At 36.8% G+C, this 19,373-nt stretch overlaps 1 protein-coding gene across 2 annotated transcripts in view; it reads right to left on the bottom strand.

Moving 5' to 3' along the window:
* Positions 1-238: 238 nt before the first annotated feature.
* Positions 239-19,373, bottom strand: part of MYO6 (myosin VI) — a 75,735-nt gene continuing 56,600 nt past the window's right edge. Inside the window, exons 28-32 of one of the 2 annotated variants that reach the window (XM_016207366.2) lie at positions 8,929-9,032; positions 7,807-7,938; positions 5,239-5,265; positions 2,171-2,389; positions 239-1,663 (exon numbers count right to left, since the gene is read on the bottom strand). In XM_016207366.2, the coding sequence (XP_016062852.2) occupies positions 1,464-1,663; positions 2,171-2,389; positions 5,239-5,265; positions 7,807-7,938; positions 8,929-9,032 (682 nt within the window). In that variant the 3' untranslated portion in view covers positions 239-1,463. The remainder of the gene's footprint in view (positions 1,664-2,170; positions 2,390-5,238; positions 5,266-7,806; positions 7,939-8,928; positions 9,033-19,373) is intronic. The other variant, XM_087817479.1, reaches the window with a different exon arrangement.

Below are 19,373 nucleotides of genomic sequence, written 5' to 3'. Positions count from 1 at the left end.
ATTCCTTTACCAGGAGACAACCATTTGCACAGTATCATAATAAATAAACATTTCTCTACAAAAACGTTATGAGAGAAGCAATTCTGAAAACAGTATGTGGCTCACAGGCACTAATCCAACCAGCTGAGAAATGTTTTCCTAACTGAGGTGCTCTTTCTAGGGGCAAAAAAAAAAAAATCACTGAAAATTCAGTTCAAAGCGTAGTGTCTTTTAGAATTGAAAAGAAGAATACAGAGAATAATTTTATTTTCTAATTTTATTCTAAAATACAAACAAGACTCTTTAGGATTATGTCAACATAACTCCTTGATGTACTTTTGTCTCCAAATTCCTAACACGAAAGTCATAAATATTAGGCTAGAAACTGCTGACATTTGATCAAAACTAACAGCACACAAGGAAAACTTTTTTTTAAAATTATTATGAAACAAGCAATTACTAAGTTTGAGGGCTTTTGAATTACAAAGCTTATAAAACAGCTCTACAATTACCAAAATCCAAAGGCCAAAAAAGACACTACGAAATTTTCTTTAAAACAAGGATGTTTTGCAGCAGGACACTAGCTTAAATCATATGAGACAACTTGGACAAGATTTTGATATAAAAATCATAATTGAGATGAAGTTGGAGGAATATTTGAATTCAGTATAGTTAAGCCATGGTGCCACCTAAAACCTGTTTCCTTTTCTAAATGAAACAAAAGTTATCCCAAAACTTTTAAGCATTTAAATGATCTGAGTTTCCTTTACTGTCCATAGAATATAAGAAAAATATTCTTGTAACAACACAATGTAGTAAGAAAGGAAAACAAATCTGTGCAGAATGCTATGAGTACCTTCTTCACTTCTAAGTACATCAATTACATTAAGGCTCTTTCTAGATGCTAGAACTTCAGGCAAATGGCTTTACTCAAACCAAGACACACTGCAAAAGGGGTGGGGGGAACTAAAAATGCCCACCTTTGATGGGAATTTCCATGAATTTCTGCAAAAGTGAGTGAAGAAAGTAGAGAGCTTTTCCAATCAAAACATCAGTGCCTTGATCATTTTAAGTGTCATTTTTGTAAGAAAATTTAAGCTGCTTCATTATTCCAGTTATATTGTACAGTGCCATCCTTAAAAATCGAGTATTTTGAATTATTTTCAAATTTCTTTTCCTAGAAAACAATTATGATGGACTTAAGGTAGTCCATAAAGAATGAGACGTATCAGAATCTGTCCAAGTGTAACAAGTATTAGAGTAACAAGAGGTTTAACAGTTACAGCTGGATATAGGAAAATAATTTTCAGGTCCCAAAATCACTACCATAATTAACCTTAAATTAACTAAAAGCCATGATTAATAAAACCTGTTCACTTGGTATAGGTAATTCTAACATGATCGTGGAATGGTTAAATCCCTGGGCACACTCGCCCCCTAGCACCGCAGCAGGGGCTCCCAGCTGCCAGGCGAGAGTGCAACATCTACTTCAGCAGATTCTGCAGCATGGCCGTGGCGTACGTGGGCCTAGCCTGTCTGCTCTCAATCGCACTCTGCAGGTACTGGATTCCTCCGCAGCGTTCCCAGATTTCTTCGAACTGTCTTGGCAAAATCTCAGCACCACGCTTCCGAGTCAGGCCTGTCTCCTCAAGGTTCAGCTCGCACATCTCCATGTCATCCTTACCTGCACGCGTGAGACAGCAGAGGATTACCATGGCTCTTTCAGAACCATTTATTGCAAACTTTATTCCTGAAATAGCTGGCGGTTCTCACAGATCTGGAAACTTTTAAAACTTCATTTTCTTCCCCTAAGATTGAAATCTGCTTAGTAAACTCACCAGAAACAAATCTGTCCTCCACCAAAGACCCTTTCAAAACAGATAAACACTACGGCTGATCAAACAAATGATCAGGGCTGATAAAAACGCTGCATTTCTTTAAACCATTACAAACCAACCGATATAATGAAATACCAAATAAAAGGCTCTTAGGACCCAGACAAATTTCTATGTGCTCTACGTGGACATCGCCCAAGCAAGTTCACCTCATAAATCAATTAATCCTCAATTAACTGAAATGTGATTTAACTGCAAAACTCCGCCCCGCAGTCCTGAAATTTAATGAACTGCTGCACTATGCATTAGGCTGCTTCGCCCCGTTCGTAAACGCCTCTTCCTGCGCGCGTACGCACCGGCCACGAGCAGGATGGGCGGCTTGTCGGGGTGCAGCTCCATCTGCCGGGCAATCCAGGGCCCGTCGAAGTGCGCGTACCACCAGCCCTTCTTCTTGTTCTGCGGGTCCTTGTACTGGTCGGCCGGCCGGATGAACGGGATGCGGAAGAAGCGCTGCTGCCGGCTCATCTCCGCCTCCTGCGGCCGGGCCGGGAGCTGCGCCGCCGGGTTCTGCTGAGCTGCGCACAGGCGGGAGGGTTAGTGCCGCCCAGCCCGGCCCCCCACAGCGCGCCGGGGCCCCAGCGCCGCGGCTTTTACAAAGGGAGAGGGGTTCCTGCTAGTCAATTTAGGACAAACTGTAAATAGCAACTGCCTAGAAATGAATACAATTCACTGTGTAATTTCTTAAGTATTTTCTTTCCCTAAAGAAGTTCCTTTGCATTGCGCGCGCGCACACACACACACACACTCACACACACACACACTCTCACACACTCACACACACACACACACACACACACTCCACACACACACACACACACTCACACACACACACTCTCACACACACACACACACACACTCACACACACACACACACACACTCACTCGCCTGCACACAGGCCGGCAGCAGCCGCAATCACCACCACCAACCCCTAAAATAATCAGTAACCTAAAATAACTCACCCGGCAGGAAAGCAAACCAGTACTATATACTAGATTTATAGTTTTCCTCAGAAGAGGTCAAATGAAGGCTGAAGAATAGCTTTTTAACTTTTCACAGGACTAATTATGATAAAACAAACAGGAATGTCGCAAATCTGAAGGATTATAGATAGATGTCAGTTTAATCACAAGTTCCTCAAAAAAGTAGAAGACAAAAGTGTCCTCTTTTGCTAATCTTGGGTTTTAAAATGGCCAAGATAATACAGATATTTTACTAACACTATTTAAACAACTTCATGACAACGACAAAGACAAAAAACGCCTGTAATTGTAAGCACGAACTTTCCCTCAGATGTGTACTTTGAAAACAGGTTTCTCTTGGAATAAGAGCCAGAAATAAGTGAAAAGTGTATAATATTTGGTCCTCTTAGCCAATAGGAAAATACTCTTGCTTTTCTGATAGTCCTGGGTCTTACCCTCATATTAAACTTTCTTCCCTTGCTCAATTTTCATTACTAAACAATTAGGTTTTTATTTGATCTACAAACATAAACATTTCTTTGGGGCAATGGCTTTACATTTTCAGCAACACAATTTGGTAAGTCTGTTTAATATGCTTTATACTCACAACTTTCAAAGTGGACCCAACCATGTACTGCAGCTCAATTAAGAATCTCACTGAAAAGCTAAATATGTCAGTGAAAAATTATATAATAAGTCAAGAGCAGCCATATGGCTTTTGTAAGAATCTCCAAATACTGAAAGGATGTATTAAAATACTCTTATTCTACTTTTTACACCAATAGCCAAAGCTTTATAGTGGCTGCATTTGTTTCTGTGCAAACCAGAGAAAGCAAAAAGCAGTTAGCAAGGCTACACATGCCTCAGAAAGGAGGAGACAGGCCCGGTTTTGTTAGTGACACAAAAAAGCCACACCACCTTTAGCAGGTAACAGAGATGAGCTTATTTCTTCTTTTGTTCCTGTTCCCCCAAAACTACTTACAGTTCAGTGTTTCCATTTTAAGTTTTAAAAATCACCTACTTTGTAGAAAATACATTAACTCAAATGAAGATGTTTTAAACAGGTAAAAAAATCCTTCATCTTAAGCCATGAATTAGAATTCATTGTCCAGTTGATAGGAAACTTATTATGATACTGATTGCCACCCATTAAATTCACCTACTTTTTTCTTTAAAATTACAATTTCCTATAACAATATATTGGGTAAAATTAAGAAACCAAACATAAATTCCTTGATAGCTCTTTCTACTAATGTGAAAACTGAAACTGTATTAGGGAAACTGGAAACAACATCCATCAGGAAAAGTACAAAGATACAGATGTTAAAAGCTTGAAACTAATCTTCTAAATAACTATTTCACAGCCACTAATGTTATCTTCTAATGTGTGAAATAAGTTTCAAATATAGCCCTACAAATTACTAAAAGCACTTTAAAAAAATCAGGTCCAGCCTGGCCAGTGTTGCTCAGTGATTGAGCATCCACCCATGTACCAAGAGGTTGTTGGTTTGATTCCAGGTCAGGGCACATGCCCGGGTTGTGGCTTGAACCCCATCAGGGGGTGTGCAGGAGGCAGCCAATCAATGCTTCTCTCTCATCGATGTTTCTCTCTCTCTCCCTCTCCCTCAATAAAAATATTTTTTTTAAAAATCAGGTCCAACCAGTTGGCAAATAAATATGGCATTACAGTAAGTCCTCACTTAATGTCTTCAATAGGTTCACCGACTTTAAGTTAAATAACATAATATAACCTGCTTTACCGTAGGGTAATTGATAACAAGAGTTAAATTCCTATAGTTTTTTTTTCAATGTTATTATGAAATGACATTGAATGAAACAAAGTTATTCACGGACCTGCTATATGTCCAAATTTTTGTTGAAACTGATTCTAAAAGAAAATTGACTGTACATTAAGATGACTCAAATCTTTTAAATTATAAAAAACACCAGCATCATAGGAAACTACAAAAATAAGAGAATCATCGCCTCTTCCTGTGAAGTGGTACCCTATTAAACCTGGACTTGTATTATCATGCAAAACTCAAATCCCTGGACAGAAATGCTTATCCCACCACAGAGTTTGAAACCAGCACCTAAAGTTAGTCTTTATTCTAAAAGATCGGCTGCTTATTAAGTGTTTTGCTACAATAAGCATTGTGTATGTTCATCATTTAAAATGCTATTTTTTAAAAGGAAGTAATTTGATAAAACAACAGATTAAGTTTTATCATTAATTACACTTTGGACTGACCCAAATGAAAGCATGATCTCAAATTAAGTTGTAACACAGTATAATTCCATTTAAAAAATTGTAGCAAAACAATGTTTAATAGCAGTTAGTACTTTATAAAGTATTTTTAACCCATCTTCCAGTTAGCTCATGAGTTAACACCCATTGACTTACGTGAATTGTTCAAAAATGGTGCAAAATCTGTGAACAAATATTTTATGTTGAAGAAAAGATAAAAATTGCCAACACTGTTAAGCGAGCATTCTTCTAATTTACAAAGCCTTCCATCCATTGAGGTAAATATCCTATCCACAGACGAGTACTCTCAGAATTACCTACAAGTAGAAGCTCCTTTCTTACTTTTTTAAACACTATTTTGATTATGTTTTAGAAAATTCTGCTTGATGGACACACAAAGTTTAAAACTGTACTTCACTCGTGATTTTGGGGCACAGCAATATCCAGACAAAAAGCCAATCACTTCATAATGGACATGATAGTAACTTTAAGGCATTACCAGGATTTTTATAGAAAAAAATGCATTAGGGGAAAAGCACTGCCAACGCTACATTATACCCAGTAAGCTTTAATTTCTCCAAGCCGCCTAAATCTTAAACACATGCCATTTTTATTTTAGGAACTATGAAATAGAACTACTCTCCAAAGTCACTGTTTTAAGCAACTAAATATTACACATTTTTACTGGGTAATTCTCTACTGCACCAAAAATTATTTCTGAGAATCTCTTTCTGTGGGTAACGTAACGAGAGCCTGCTCATCCAGGAGGAGGCTGAGGATCCAAACTCCTAACTATTACTCACAGTCAAAAAGAGTCAGCGAATTCCTCTTAAAGGCAGTAACATCAAGTTATAGTTTTGTTAATCATAGGTTGCCATCATTTTACGTTCTCAAATTAATGAAGTCAAATCCTTCCAAATACTGAACTGCAGGGCAGTTATTTTTAAAGGGTGATGGGCTGCCCCGTTAGTAAGCCGCCCAAGTAGAGCATTTGCTCAACTGATCTCGTTATGTCCTTGGGGGTCCTCACCTTTCCTTTTACTGTAGCTCCAGTGTCGGAATGAGTTTTACATGAGAGAAAAAGACGGAGGAATAAGAAAGCACTTCTCAGAGCAGAAGTTACATTTTATCCTGAGAATCAAATCAAATTCTTTGAAGGCTATATATATAGTGTGTTCACATAAAATTCCTCAATTTGTACCTGGATAGGCCCCTTTGTCTACTCTCTCGTATTTCCAAAATAGTATATATACATGAATGAACACAGTGTAAGCACCAGCAGGTAAGCCATGTATTATCTGTTCCTTTGTTGGAGGAAGAAGGTCTCAAAGTTTGGTTTGAAAATACAAGAAATATTTGTATATGCATTCAGAATGTGGATGCAACATTAATTCCTTTTTGTTTTAAGAAACGTAATCATTCAGATGTGTAATTTGGAAATAAAACATAATGGTCATGATTAGAACATCAGAGCTAAAAAGAATAGCCCATTGTGATTTTTACAAAACCAAGGTAGCTGTGGTTGGAAACCCAGTACGGACAGTGAACAGGTGATGGGATCATCCTGTCCTCTTCAATTCCCAGAGACAAATTTTTGAACTGGAGAACACACTGGTGGTCGCCAGAAGGTCCATGTTGAGAGGGTGCTCCACTCGCCATCTCCTAGTTCCCGGTGATCTCCCACTGCCCTTCCAGGGCGTCATGTTCCAACTGATGACACTAGCAATCACCAGCACTAACATCTCTCTTAATACATTTCCCTCACTCAATCTATTTTTGCAACAGCTTGGAAACATTAAGATTCCACCATTTAAATGACTTTAATCAAACACTGCTTTTCTTTGCTAGGAAGGTGAAGGAGGCAAAATGAAACTGAGAACTCATTTCTAAGTCTAGCCGGGTCATGCATTGCCAAATTAGACTATCCAGGGCTAGGAATGTACCCCTTTAGAAAATAAAAAGACGTTAGATGTGCTGTCACTGTGATGTCAACCAGAATTAGGCTAATAAATTGTGTCAGTTTAAAGGTAGCAAGCTGAACAAATGAAATTCCAATTATTGCTTTTAAGACTGAAATCACTACTCACATATTAAAGGTATTCTCAGTTCATGTTAAAGCTAACGCATACTTCACTAGGTTATGTCTATCCTGCTCTCCTTTCCAATGTCAAGAACAGAGCCTTCCTTTTGCATAACAAAGTAACAAAATTCATTTAGGATCTCAGTCAAAAAAAATCAAATCCTAGTCTTAGCAAAACTGTAGAACAAAACAAGGTATTATTTCTCACTTGTGTTTTCACAGTATTTTAAAATAATGTTTGCAGTAAACATTTTTTTTCATAGTAAGTCTTACATTTCCACACATAATCTTTATGTATGTGTATGTGTATATACATTTATGTGGAAAAAATACATATTTACAATATTACTGCACAACCTCTTCAGTATAGACAAGGTTATTCTTACCTCTAGAATGTATAAGAAGTAAATTCAATACTTCTTAACCAGTAAGACTTTAAATATGTTTTTAATAGAAATAATGCCATGAAAGATAAGCCATCATGGTTGTTATGCTCAGCGTATCACAGTTCTACAGTAAGAAAAGATTTATATTGGACACTTTACCCAAATGTCTTATATATAGTTAGTTACATGTATTTATATATATATACATACACATAGATACATAGTTTGGAACATTCAAAAGTACAGATTTGTTTTTACCATAATCAGTAACCGACTTTGGAGCACGTTGCTCTGTTTCAGTATTTCTCTTCTTGTTCTTGGATTTCCAAGCATGATACACTTTCAGTCTCCTATGAAATTCTTCTCTGCAAGCTGCCAGGAGCTCAATATCTATCGATTACACAGAAAGAGAAAAGGGGAGAAAAAGAACATCCTAATTTAGTTGTTGAACATAATTATTCTGTGGCTTAAACATATATATATATATATATATATATAGAGAGAGAGAGAGAGAGAGAGAGAGAGAGAGAGAGAGAATATATATATATATATATATATATATAATACAAAGTTTTCGTTTTAAATAGTACAAAATGAAAAGTAAGCTAATTATTGATAAAGATAAGGATTTTTATGGTGATATTTATCTTTTATATTTCCAGAATACTTTATTATGCATTATTACTATTTCATATAATTTGCTCCACATAAGAACCTTGGACCAAATAGGTCTTTTATAGATGAACTTAAATCACAGAGGTTAAGTCACTTGTCCAAGGTCACAGGTCACAACAAAAGAATAAAGAGTGAGTGTGTTCAAATGCAAGCTAGATTTATATGCAACACATTTTATGTTTGTAATTACGCAGATAAACTCAGTGAGGTGGGAAAGAACACAGTGAGAAGTTCCGTACAATTATGACACTTTAGTTCCTAGTCCTAGCGTCACGAATTCAAATACTACGATTTAACCAAGAACACAGCAGCGTGGGATCCTCTGGATATAGTATTTTGCTCTGTTCTGTTGGAAAAAAGGACTGCACTACCATCTTTTCCTTTGCATTCATAGACCAAAGGATTCTGATAAGTATTTAATGATTATAAACAGCATTAGAAGGGTCGGTCATTAATATAGCCCAAACCATAATTTCTCTAAGCTTTTCTTCTCTGACCTAGGCAAGAGACAGGCAAAATGAAATATTTATTTCAGTCTTTCTTTTAGCTTTGAGAGTAAATTAGGTCATCATTTCAAGGTAACAGTAACAAAGAGAATGGCTTATACTAATTCATATGCAAATTTTTAAAATTCCACCCCAAGCTGGGTATTTATTACCTGTTGGGCACGGGCCTTCGCATTTTTCCTCCTCTCCATACACTTACCGCAAGAAGTATTGATGGTATCACGGAGTTCTGCGTATTTCCATTTACTAAGATCATGTTTCTTGGTACCAGCAGCTGCCTTGGTGGCTTGTACGGCAGGACCTCTGTAATTATTACATATTTTGGCATATTTAAACTAGAAACACGAATGAAATGTTGACTAAAGAAGCAAGAAAGTGAGCATAAGTTTAAGAACTGGAAATAACTACTAGAAAAACATATAATTTTGTATCTTTGATGGATGAAGTGAATAATGGTACACTATAGAATGCCCAGGTAAATTAAAATTTTCCAGTGTGCCATTTAATAGCCGTATTAGGTTTTCAATCAGAACTTCTGATTCCAAATCCTAGTGCCATAGGTTTCCCCCAGGCTGCAGTTTAAATGTTCTGATGGATATATGAACATCTAAAGTTAAAAAATACGTTTATATGTATTCCTCAAAATCAGAAATGAAATCCTCAACATACTTGAACAACGTCATCGGAGGCACATTAAAGGTTTGTTTATGAGCCATCAGGCCACACAGTCCCATCACCTGCAGACTACTGGAAGCTCCGTGTGGCCAAGCCCCAGCCACTTACTGGCTCAGAATCTCCCCGGGCACCTGGGTGTTGAGAGTCCACAGGTAACTGTCTGAACTGCAACCCACTGCATCAGTCATTAAAGGCAGGCTCAGAAGCTGCTGGGTTCTGGAAACCCCTATGACTTCTTAGCTTCACTGTTAAAGAACTTAGAAAAGTTCTATAAGCAGATAAAACCACACCCTCATATTTAGTGAGCAATAATATGACTACTAGTAAATTAAAGAAAGGGGTTTTAGGTCATGAAGCTGATAACAGAGATTTCAAAGGGCACAAGTGTTATAGCTTGCTCTGTGTAATAGGAACAGTTGAGTGGGAAGAGAGGACACACATTTAAAAATTTTTAAATACGTGTAAAATATAAAAATAATAAATAATAAATTTAAAATAAAATGGGATAAATTCAACTTTTCCATAGTAGTGCTACTCAGGGCTTAAGACTTGTTTCTATATACATCATTTAAAATAATTATTCAGAAAATATGGGAACCATTTGCTTTCTGTAATAATGAACATTATTTTTCAGCAACTTACACTAGCCACAGGGGAGAGACACTCAGAATTAGCTGCAAGTGGACTTTTAAGCACAAAGGAAGAATTTAAACACATCCTATTTTAAGAGGTGAAAAGAAGATGACACAACTATTAAAGAACAAAATATTAGAGAACTAAAATATTGCTTGGCAGGTATCAAACAAGGAATTTCGTCTTATTACCCACTCCTGCAAAAACGTCCCCTTAAAGAGGAACCATCGAGGTTCAATAGCAAAATTAGCTATTTTCCCCATCATCTCACATTCTGAAAGGTAACAGCCACCTCGACAGTCAAGGCACAGACACTTAATGAGACTGACACTGACAAGCGATGTTGGAGAATATGTATCCTTCTTCCTGAAATAAAGGACATTATTTCTTCTGTAGTAACCTTAACCCTGAAATAAATAAGGTTCTTTTGGCTCCTTAAAAGGCCTATTTATGCTTTCATTTTAGAGAATGAAAAACAACATACTTCAGACCACGTACTTAAAAACTGTTGAATGCATATAAGCCTCGCTGAAGAACACTGTGTGGCCATTGAGTCCTTCCTGCTTTGTGGTTAAAAATCTGTTTTAGGTTTATTGACGAATCCATACTTTTCATAAGCTGTGCAACTGGCATTTTTCCTGTAGCTTTTTCTCCTTAATCGCTTTGCTCAAAGAGAGCCAACTGTGTGTCAGCAAGGTCTATTACCCTTAACCATAAATTATGCCTTAACATTTATTCAAATATGTATTCTTTTTTTCCCGTTTTTATGGTGTTAAACCACCATTCAATAAACTAACAAAAAATTCTCTTTTCTTACTAGCTCTTCTAAGAGTTTTTTCCAGGAGAGCAGCTGAAAATGATTATGGGTTTTTCATTGTTGCTTTATTTTCTTTTGAAAGAAAAAGTGAATTTACATAATATACAGTTTTATAGACTGTCAGAAAATATATGAAATATATATACATAAGGTGTGTTTTGATACTTTAAAAAATAACAATGAATTCAAGTTATTATTTCTTAAAATGTGGTTTTGGTATTACTAACTTTTCAGTCATATTACCTCAAACAAAAACACACCTGTTTAAAATCATATTTGGCATCCTAAGAAGTAGATGAATAAAATGCATTTAAGTACCCCCACCTCACCTCTGGAGTTATTAAAACAGTCAAATAAAGCTGTGCTTTACTGATTATTTTAGACTTATAAAGACAATCATGTAAACGATACAGTAAGGTAGTAGTAAAATTGACTTCTGATTTTAAAAAATATATTAACTTTACACTTTCAATTAATTCTGTAAGTTCAAAATTAACAGTTAAAATGTTATTGATTCATATCCACTTATAACGGTAATGGACCAGATCCTGCTGAGAAGTTTATAGCCTTTGGTGGCTCAATTTTTACATCTGTGGTTTTTAAACCGGATACTACAGTACAGAAGCCCTCAGGAGCCAAACTCTTCCTCTACTTCTCCCCCTTTAACTAGGCACAGTGGTTCCCAGCCAGGGGGCAGCACCACCCCTAGGGGGAGTTTCAAAATACTCATTTCATCACAATGACAGGAAGGGTTCCCCTAAGAGACTCAGCTGGTGGGGGCCAGTGATAAGCTGATAAGCACAACAATACCACCAACAATAAAAAGTCCCATCCAACATGTCAGTAGTATCACCATTGAGACACACTGATCGACAGGAACACTCACTTTTATTTCTTTCTATGTGAGAGTGAAGTGACACTTCTTGTACAGGAAATTTACATGGAAAGAGTACGTTATTCATATAACAAGTTCTGGTCCAAATATTGATGAGTGATTTAAAAATATGATTTTGAGGTGACACTTATTCCCCCAAATTGAACTGCACTAACCTACTCAAGATTTCTGACATTTCTTTCACCATTTGTTCCCTATAAAAAAAATAATACAACATAGTTATATAAAAGACAATTATATATAAATTACTTAAAATATCTAAAAGTATAATTAAAATTTTATATTTAAATATATATATTTTAAATAGGATTATTGAATTATGAACAATTCACCATTATTTTACTTTGTAAAAGTCTGCAATATAATTTTTTTTTTTTTAATATATCTTTATTGATTTCAGAGAGAGGAAAGGAGAGGGAGAGAGATAGATAGAAACATGAGAGAGTCACTGATTGGCAGCCTCCTGCACGCCCCCAACTGGGGATTGAGCCCACTACCAGGGCATGTGCCCTGACCAGGAATCGAACCCTGATCACTTGGATCCTAGGTCGACACTCAACCACTGAGCCATGCCCGGCCGGGCTGCAATATACTTTTTAACATGTATAAAATACAGCAAAATTTTTGTTTCAATTCAGTTAAAGTTATTTGGACTTTTCTATTTTTGCAGTAAGAAATTTCAGATAAAATCTCATGGGAGCCATGCTACTGTGATATTTTCTTTTTTATGTACAGAATAAAATCAGCATGGTCTAAATGCATACAGGAAATTTGGCAGGATATAGATTCTATACAAAAAATTTTGCACTGGATTCCTTAGAAAACATTAATTAGAAAAGACATAATGGTGGCAAACCAAGCTGATCTATTTTACATTGCCAGAGTTTAAATAATTCTGATATATTCAAGGTCCAAAAATTCTTAATCAAAGCATATTTTCTAAAAAAAAATCAAATGCATCAAGTATTTGTTAAATATAAAGATCAGAAGTATTCTGGCTTTTCAAGGACAAACATTTCCCAAAGGCAAAAACTTATGTATCTTTTATTACCCCAAAGAGTGTAACTTTCTCAATATTTGTTTAAATCTTTGTTAACTTCATTATTTTGTTTTCCTCTCCTTTGCTCTCTTCCTTTATAATTAGTAAGCTTCTCCCTCATTCTATTCATCACATTGTGGTAAACCTCAAAATCCTACAAACCCCTAAAAATCAAAACAAAAGAAGATGGGTAGGTTGCCTCACGGCACAGTTTCCTGGATGCCCGCCCAGCCTGGATGCTCCGATTATATGGAACCTGGGGACTCCTGCATGACTCTCTCTCCTTGTAATGAGCACTGGCTAAGCTCAGGTACTCACAGGCATCTAGCCAAGCGAGCAGCCAGAGAAAAAGTAAGCTTTCAAAACTGATGATCAAGGACGACAAACACAAAGTAAAAGACACAAATATAATCTAAATAAATTACCTATTGAGCAATGTATCAATTTTTAGGCCAGTCAGAATTTTCAGACTTTCAAACTCAGCATGAGCTGGTAACTATTTTTAATTCTATTATCGCCTCCCTCAAGGTTCCTATCAGTATCTGAGAGCATCTCTGTTTTTACCATCTCTTTCTCCTAAACCTCCCTCCATTTCTTTTCCCACAGCAGGTTTCAAGGGAGTTGGAGCTGGTTCACTACTTGGTGGTCGATCATCTAGCAATTTCTCTGTCTGCCCCAACACCTCACTGGATGGCAATCAGTACTGTTTAATATCTCACCTGACGCTTTGCTACTGTTCTAGGAGCCACACCAAATAGACTCTTTCCCTTCTGATTTTCCTAAACTGTATGCAAATACTCACAAATTCACCTTAGACAGGGTTCAGGGCTTAATTCAAGCTCAAATGCTAACTACAAAGAAGTTTTTTTAATGGGGGATGAGAGCATCCACTCTAACATTTTCAAAAATTTTGGTGCATTGTGGTTAACAAAAATGTTGGCATTTGATGGGGTAAGGGGTCAGGGATGCCAAATGTCCTCTACCAGGAAGAGCTGCCCTATGCCTCATGTGACTTGAACACATCCACCAGATGTACTGAGGTGAAACGCACATATATGTAAATAGTTTTACATGTAAACAAAGTTTTACATGTAAAAGAAGCCCTTTTTGCCTGGTTATAGTATTCAGATAATTTTTGTAAGAATGCATCTATTGTATAATTGAGAGACTATACTTAACTCTGTTCAGAACTTACAAAGGATTGTTCACAATTGCATGGCATTTACTGACTGATGGAACATCCTTATGTAAATTTGCACTTTGAACAGTTGCATTCATGGTGATTCTTTGTATAAATACAAGCATCTGAGTATCTCATTATGTTTTTCTATAGTTGTAACCAAGTACTTTCCTATTAAAACAAATATTGTTTTATTAAAAATTACTGTGCTTTTACTTCTCCTTTACATGTATCATCTGGAGAACTATTTATGTACGTTGCATCATTTATAAAACATTTGTTATTGGTATTGGTGTCTGAGAAGCATCACTATAAATGTCAGAGTTGGGGTATAAAGCTGTTAAAGTTCAGATTTTATATATATTCCAAAATTTTATATATACATAGTATATATAAAATATAGGCAAAATGTATTTTATATGTATATCCCAAATGTTACTTATATTCTCTCTCTTTGGAGAGATTTTCATAACAAAAAGATACATTAGCACCAAAATTGGCATTATATATGTAACTTCAGATTATGAGATATTTTAGGTATTAGCAAAATAAACTATCATATATACTGAAAACTAAGCTATCCGCTAGGACTCAAATACTTTAAATATTTTATTTATTCTGACCTATATCTCCACATCTGTTTCTATGAAGACTAAGTAATGAATAATTAAAAACATATAAAACAAAATGGGTGTTTAAACAATTAGAAAATACAAAGAGGAAAACCGTATCATAAATTTCTGTGACTGAGCACCAAACAAGAGCATTAAACATTTTCCCCTGGCAAAAAAAAAGTAATCTCATTCTTTTTTTTTCTTGGTTTTTTGTTGTTGTTGCTGTTGTTGTTAATCCTCACCTGAGGATATTTTTTCCATTGATTTGTAAAGAGAGAGGAAAGAAAGGAGGGGGGGTGAGGAAGAGAGAGAGGGAGAGAAAAACATCGATGTGAGAGAGGCACATTGATTGGTTCCCTCCCACACGCACCCTGATGGGGCCAGGATAGAACCTGCAACACAGCCACATGCTCTTGACCAGGAATTGAACCCAAGACCTTGCAGTGCAAGGCCCGACACTCTAACCACTGAGCAACACTGGCCGGAGCTATCTCATTCTTTTTAATAAAAGGAAATAATGTAAAATTCACTTCAACGAGGAAACTATTTCTCCTAAAAGTATCCACAACCTAATAAAAAGGAGGTTATATGACTAAGTCAAGTTTTAAAAAGTGAAATGACATACGGTGTCATTTTGGGTCTTGCTCCATCAATTCTGTGGAAAGAATACATTTTAGTTAATATCATAACCAATTCTGAAGTGTGAAAATCTGGATTGTGCCAAATTAATGTTTCAGTGACCTTACTGATTTAAAAAACTGCATAATCTTTACTTCATCTACGTGTAAGATCATTCAGAATTTTAGTGTTTTAAAATCTTCATTAGAAATGATTATAAGAGAATAAATTAAAGGCATTCAATGAAAATTAGGATGCAAATATATTACAAAACTCATACATGGTGATGTTTGCTTGTTTGTTTTGTAATTATGTTTACAAAATTAATGTTTCAGTGACCTTACTGATTTAAAAAACTACATAATCTTTACTTCATCTACGTGTGAGATCATTCAGAATTTTAGTGTTTTAAAATCTTCATTAGAAATGATTATAAGAGAATAAATTAAAGGCATTCAATGAAAATTAGGATGCAAATATATTACAAAACTCATACATGGTGATGTTTGCTTGTTGCTTGTTTGCTTGTTTGTTTTGTAATTATAATCTGGACATAGATTTATAATTTCAGGTACAGGCATACCTTGTTGTATTGAGCTTCACAAATGTGGTTTTTACAAATTGGTTTTTTGTTTTATTTTGTTTTTAATTTATCTTTATTGTTGAAAATATTACAGATGTCCTTCTTTTTTCCCCATTGATCCCCTCCACTCCACATCTGCCCCCCGCCAGGCCTTCACCACACTATTGTTTATGTCCATGGGTTATGCATCTAGGCATATAAATTCTCTGATTAATCTCTCCTCATCCACTCCCCTACCTCCGCCTTCCCACTGAGATTCGTCAGTCTGTTCAATGCTTCTGTGTCTCTGGATCTATTTTGTTCCTGAGTCTATTTTGTTTATTAGATTCCACATATGAGTGAAATTACATAAAACTGAATCAGGAAGAATCAGAAAACCTGAAGAGGTGAATAACAACTGATGAAATCGAAGCAGCAATAAAAAAAAACTCCCAGCAAACAAAAGCCCTGGTCAGGGTGGCTTCACAGGGGAGCTTCCTAATTCTTTAAGTTGTAGGGTTAGATAGTTTACTAAAAATTTTTCTTGCTTTTTGAGGTAGGCCTATAGAGCTATGAACTTCCCTCTCGGGACTGCTTTAGCTGTGCCCCATAGGTTTTGGGTTGTTGTGTGTTCATTTTCATTTGTTTCCAGGAAGTCTTTTCTTTCTTTCTTGATCTTATTGGTAACCCATTCACTGTTTCATAACATGCTATTTAGTCTCCATGTGTCTGAATGTTTTTGAGTGTTTTTATGGTAGTTGATTTCTAATTTCATGCCACTGTGACGTGAGATGCTTTCAATCATTTTGAACTTGTAGAGACTGGTTTTGTGTCCTAACATGTGGTCTATCTTTGAGAATGGCTCAGGTACACTTGAGAAGAATGTATATTCTGCAGTTTGGGGATGAAATGTTCTATAAATATCAATTAAATCCATGTGATCTATCGTGCCATTTAGAGTCACTGTTTTGTTGACTTTTTGTCTAGAAGATCTAGCCAGTGAAGTCAGTGGGGTGTTAAAGTCCACAACTATTACTGTATTGCTGTTGATCTCTCCCTTAAAGTCCTTAAGGTTATTATTGATAGGTCCTTATTTACTGCTATTTTTATTCTTTATGCCTATGTTTCTCTATTTCTTATTATTATTACAGCAGTCCCTTTAACATTTCCTGCAATGCTGGTTTGGTGGTGATAAACTCCTTTAGCCTTTTTTGTCTGGGAAGCTCTTCATTTCACCATCTATTTTGAATGATAGCTTTGCTGGATAGAGTAGACTTGGTTTCAGATCCTTGTTTTGCATTACCTTGAATACTTCATGCCATTCCCTCCTGGCCTGTAGATTTTCCGATGAGAAGTCAGCTGACAACCTTATGGGAGTGCCTTTGTAGGTAACAGATTGCTTTTCTCTTGCTGCCTTTAAGATTCTCTTTGTCTTGAATTTCTGGCATTTTAATTGGATGTGTCTGGGGGTGGGCCTCTTTGGGCTCTTCTTGCTTGGGACTCTCTGTGCCTCTTGAACTTGTGTGCCTTTTTCCTTCACCAGGTTAGGAAAATTTTCTGCCATTATTTCTTCAAACAGGCTCTCTAACCCTTGCTTACTTTCTACGTGTTCTGGCACTCCTATGATGAGAATATTGTTTCTGATTGTCCCACAGCTCTCTTAGATTGTCCTCCTGTCTTTTAATTGTTTTTTTCTTTTTGGATCTCTAATTGAGTGTTTTTTCTACCCTGTCTTCTAATTTGCTGATGCAATCCTCAGCTTCCTCTAATCTGCTGTTTATTCCTTCTAATGTATCTTTATTTCTGCTATGTCATTCTTAATTTCCTTCATAGTTTCCATATCTTTTTTTCATGCTGTTGAGCATCCTTACAATCAGTATTCTGAACTCTATATCTGATAGATTGCTTATCTTCATTTCATTTAGCTTTTTCTGGAGACTTCTCTTGTTCTTTCATTTGGGGCTTGTTTGGTTTTTTGGTCTCCCCAATTTGGCTGCCTACTTGGGTTTGTTTCTATGTATTAGGTAGGACTGTCTTTTTTGGAAGGTCCCTGGTGCAGGCCAATGTCAGATACTGTTTGTAACTGGCCTTGAGTACTCTGTTTGGAGCTATCAACAACCCTCAGTTGAAGTCCCCTCTGTTAGGGCTGGGTGAGTTTGGACAGGACCAAGATGCATACCAAAGTCTGCTTTTCCAAGGCTCGGATCTAGAAGCAAATCAGGCAAAGACTCAAAGCACTCTAAGGTCTGCCTCTGCCTGTAGGCTGGTTGATCTTAGTCTCTTAATGAGCCTTAAGCTATAGAAACTCTATGGTGTGGGGTGGCTGATTGTTATCAATCTCTTAAGGAGCCTCAGGCTGTAGAAACTCCTTGGGGTAGGGTGAGAGGTTTTCTAGCAGGGTGGGGCAGTTGCTTCCCCTTCAACAAAAGCTGTTTAGAAGGTAAATGTCTGCTGAGGAAGATGTCCTCTGCTGTATGGGAGAATGACTCAGCACAGGAATCCAGAGAGGTGCCCTCTGAGCTCTACCTACAGAGCCCACAACCCTAGATTCTCCTCACACAGTTCCAGTCCACTCTGCTCTCCCTCTGCTGGAGCCCCAGGTGAGTGGCTACACACGAAACTTTGTGTGTTGGCTCTTTAAGAGGGTACCTGCATTTCCAGCCTTTTCTCCCTGGCATACAGAAACCCAGCTGTCTTCCACAGCCAGATGTTATACGGTCACTTTTCTCAGTTCTGATGTTCTTGGCTGGGAAGCCCAGCCAGGGGTTTATGCCCCCAGAGTCCTCTATAGGAACCCCCCAAGCTTAGATATCCCTCCAGACCTTTAGCTGCTGCCTGTGGGGGTCCAGCCAGCCCTCTCGCACCTCCACACTTCCTACCAGTCTCTATGTGGTATCCACTTTTCCTCTTTGGTTATGAGGGTGATCTCCAGCTCATCTTCTGTTGCAGTTGATTATTCAGGATGTCTTTCCATATTTTAGTTGTAATTCCAGTTTGGTTCCAGGAGAGTGTCAGTGTAGTTTCCACTCAGTCCACCACCATCTTTAATCTCTGTTTTTTACAAATTGAAGGCAAGATCCTCCACCAGTACAAAGATTATGGTTCGCTTTATTGCAGTGATTTGGAAGCAAACCCTCAATATCTTCAAAGTATGCCTGTCATGTGAAATCATAACTTTGCCTCAAGAATCATATGTATAACTGATTGAGATCAAATTTTAAAACAGACTACATATGTGAAAAACAATTCTTACTTAGAAGGTACTGGATGGGTACCCGAGCTGGAAAAGTAACTTGAAATTGTTTATTACAGCAGAATCCCTCCACATGTATTTTTTAATACATCATAAAACCCAAGAACAACATTTTCATATATATTAAGAACAGGGTTAGAGAGTTCTTACTCATAAATTGTTAGAAAGAATTCAATACTAACAAAGGTAAAATAAGCATTCGAAAACATTCCTTTAGCCCCTGGAGTAAGATAAAATTACCAAACATGAGAAATCTGTATGGAATATCATCCATAACAAATTGCTAATGCTTCTAGGACAGAGTATACAATAACCAGGAAGTTCAGAGGAGGAGGCACTCACAGGACCTAGGGGTCCG

This window comes from Miniopterus natalensis, chromosome 5 (genome assembly GCF_054644295.1).
Source record: "Miniopterus natalensis isolate mMinNat1 chromosome 5, mMinNat1.hap1, whole genome shotgun sequence".
Taxonomy (NCBI): domain Eukaryota; kingdom Metazoa; phylum Chordata; class Mammalia; order Chiroptera; family Miniopteridae; genus Miniopterus; species Miniopterus natalensis.
Note: the sequence above shows the minus strand (reverse complement) of the source record. Positions and strands in the feature narration are given on the sequence as shown.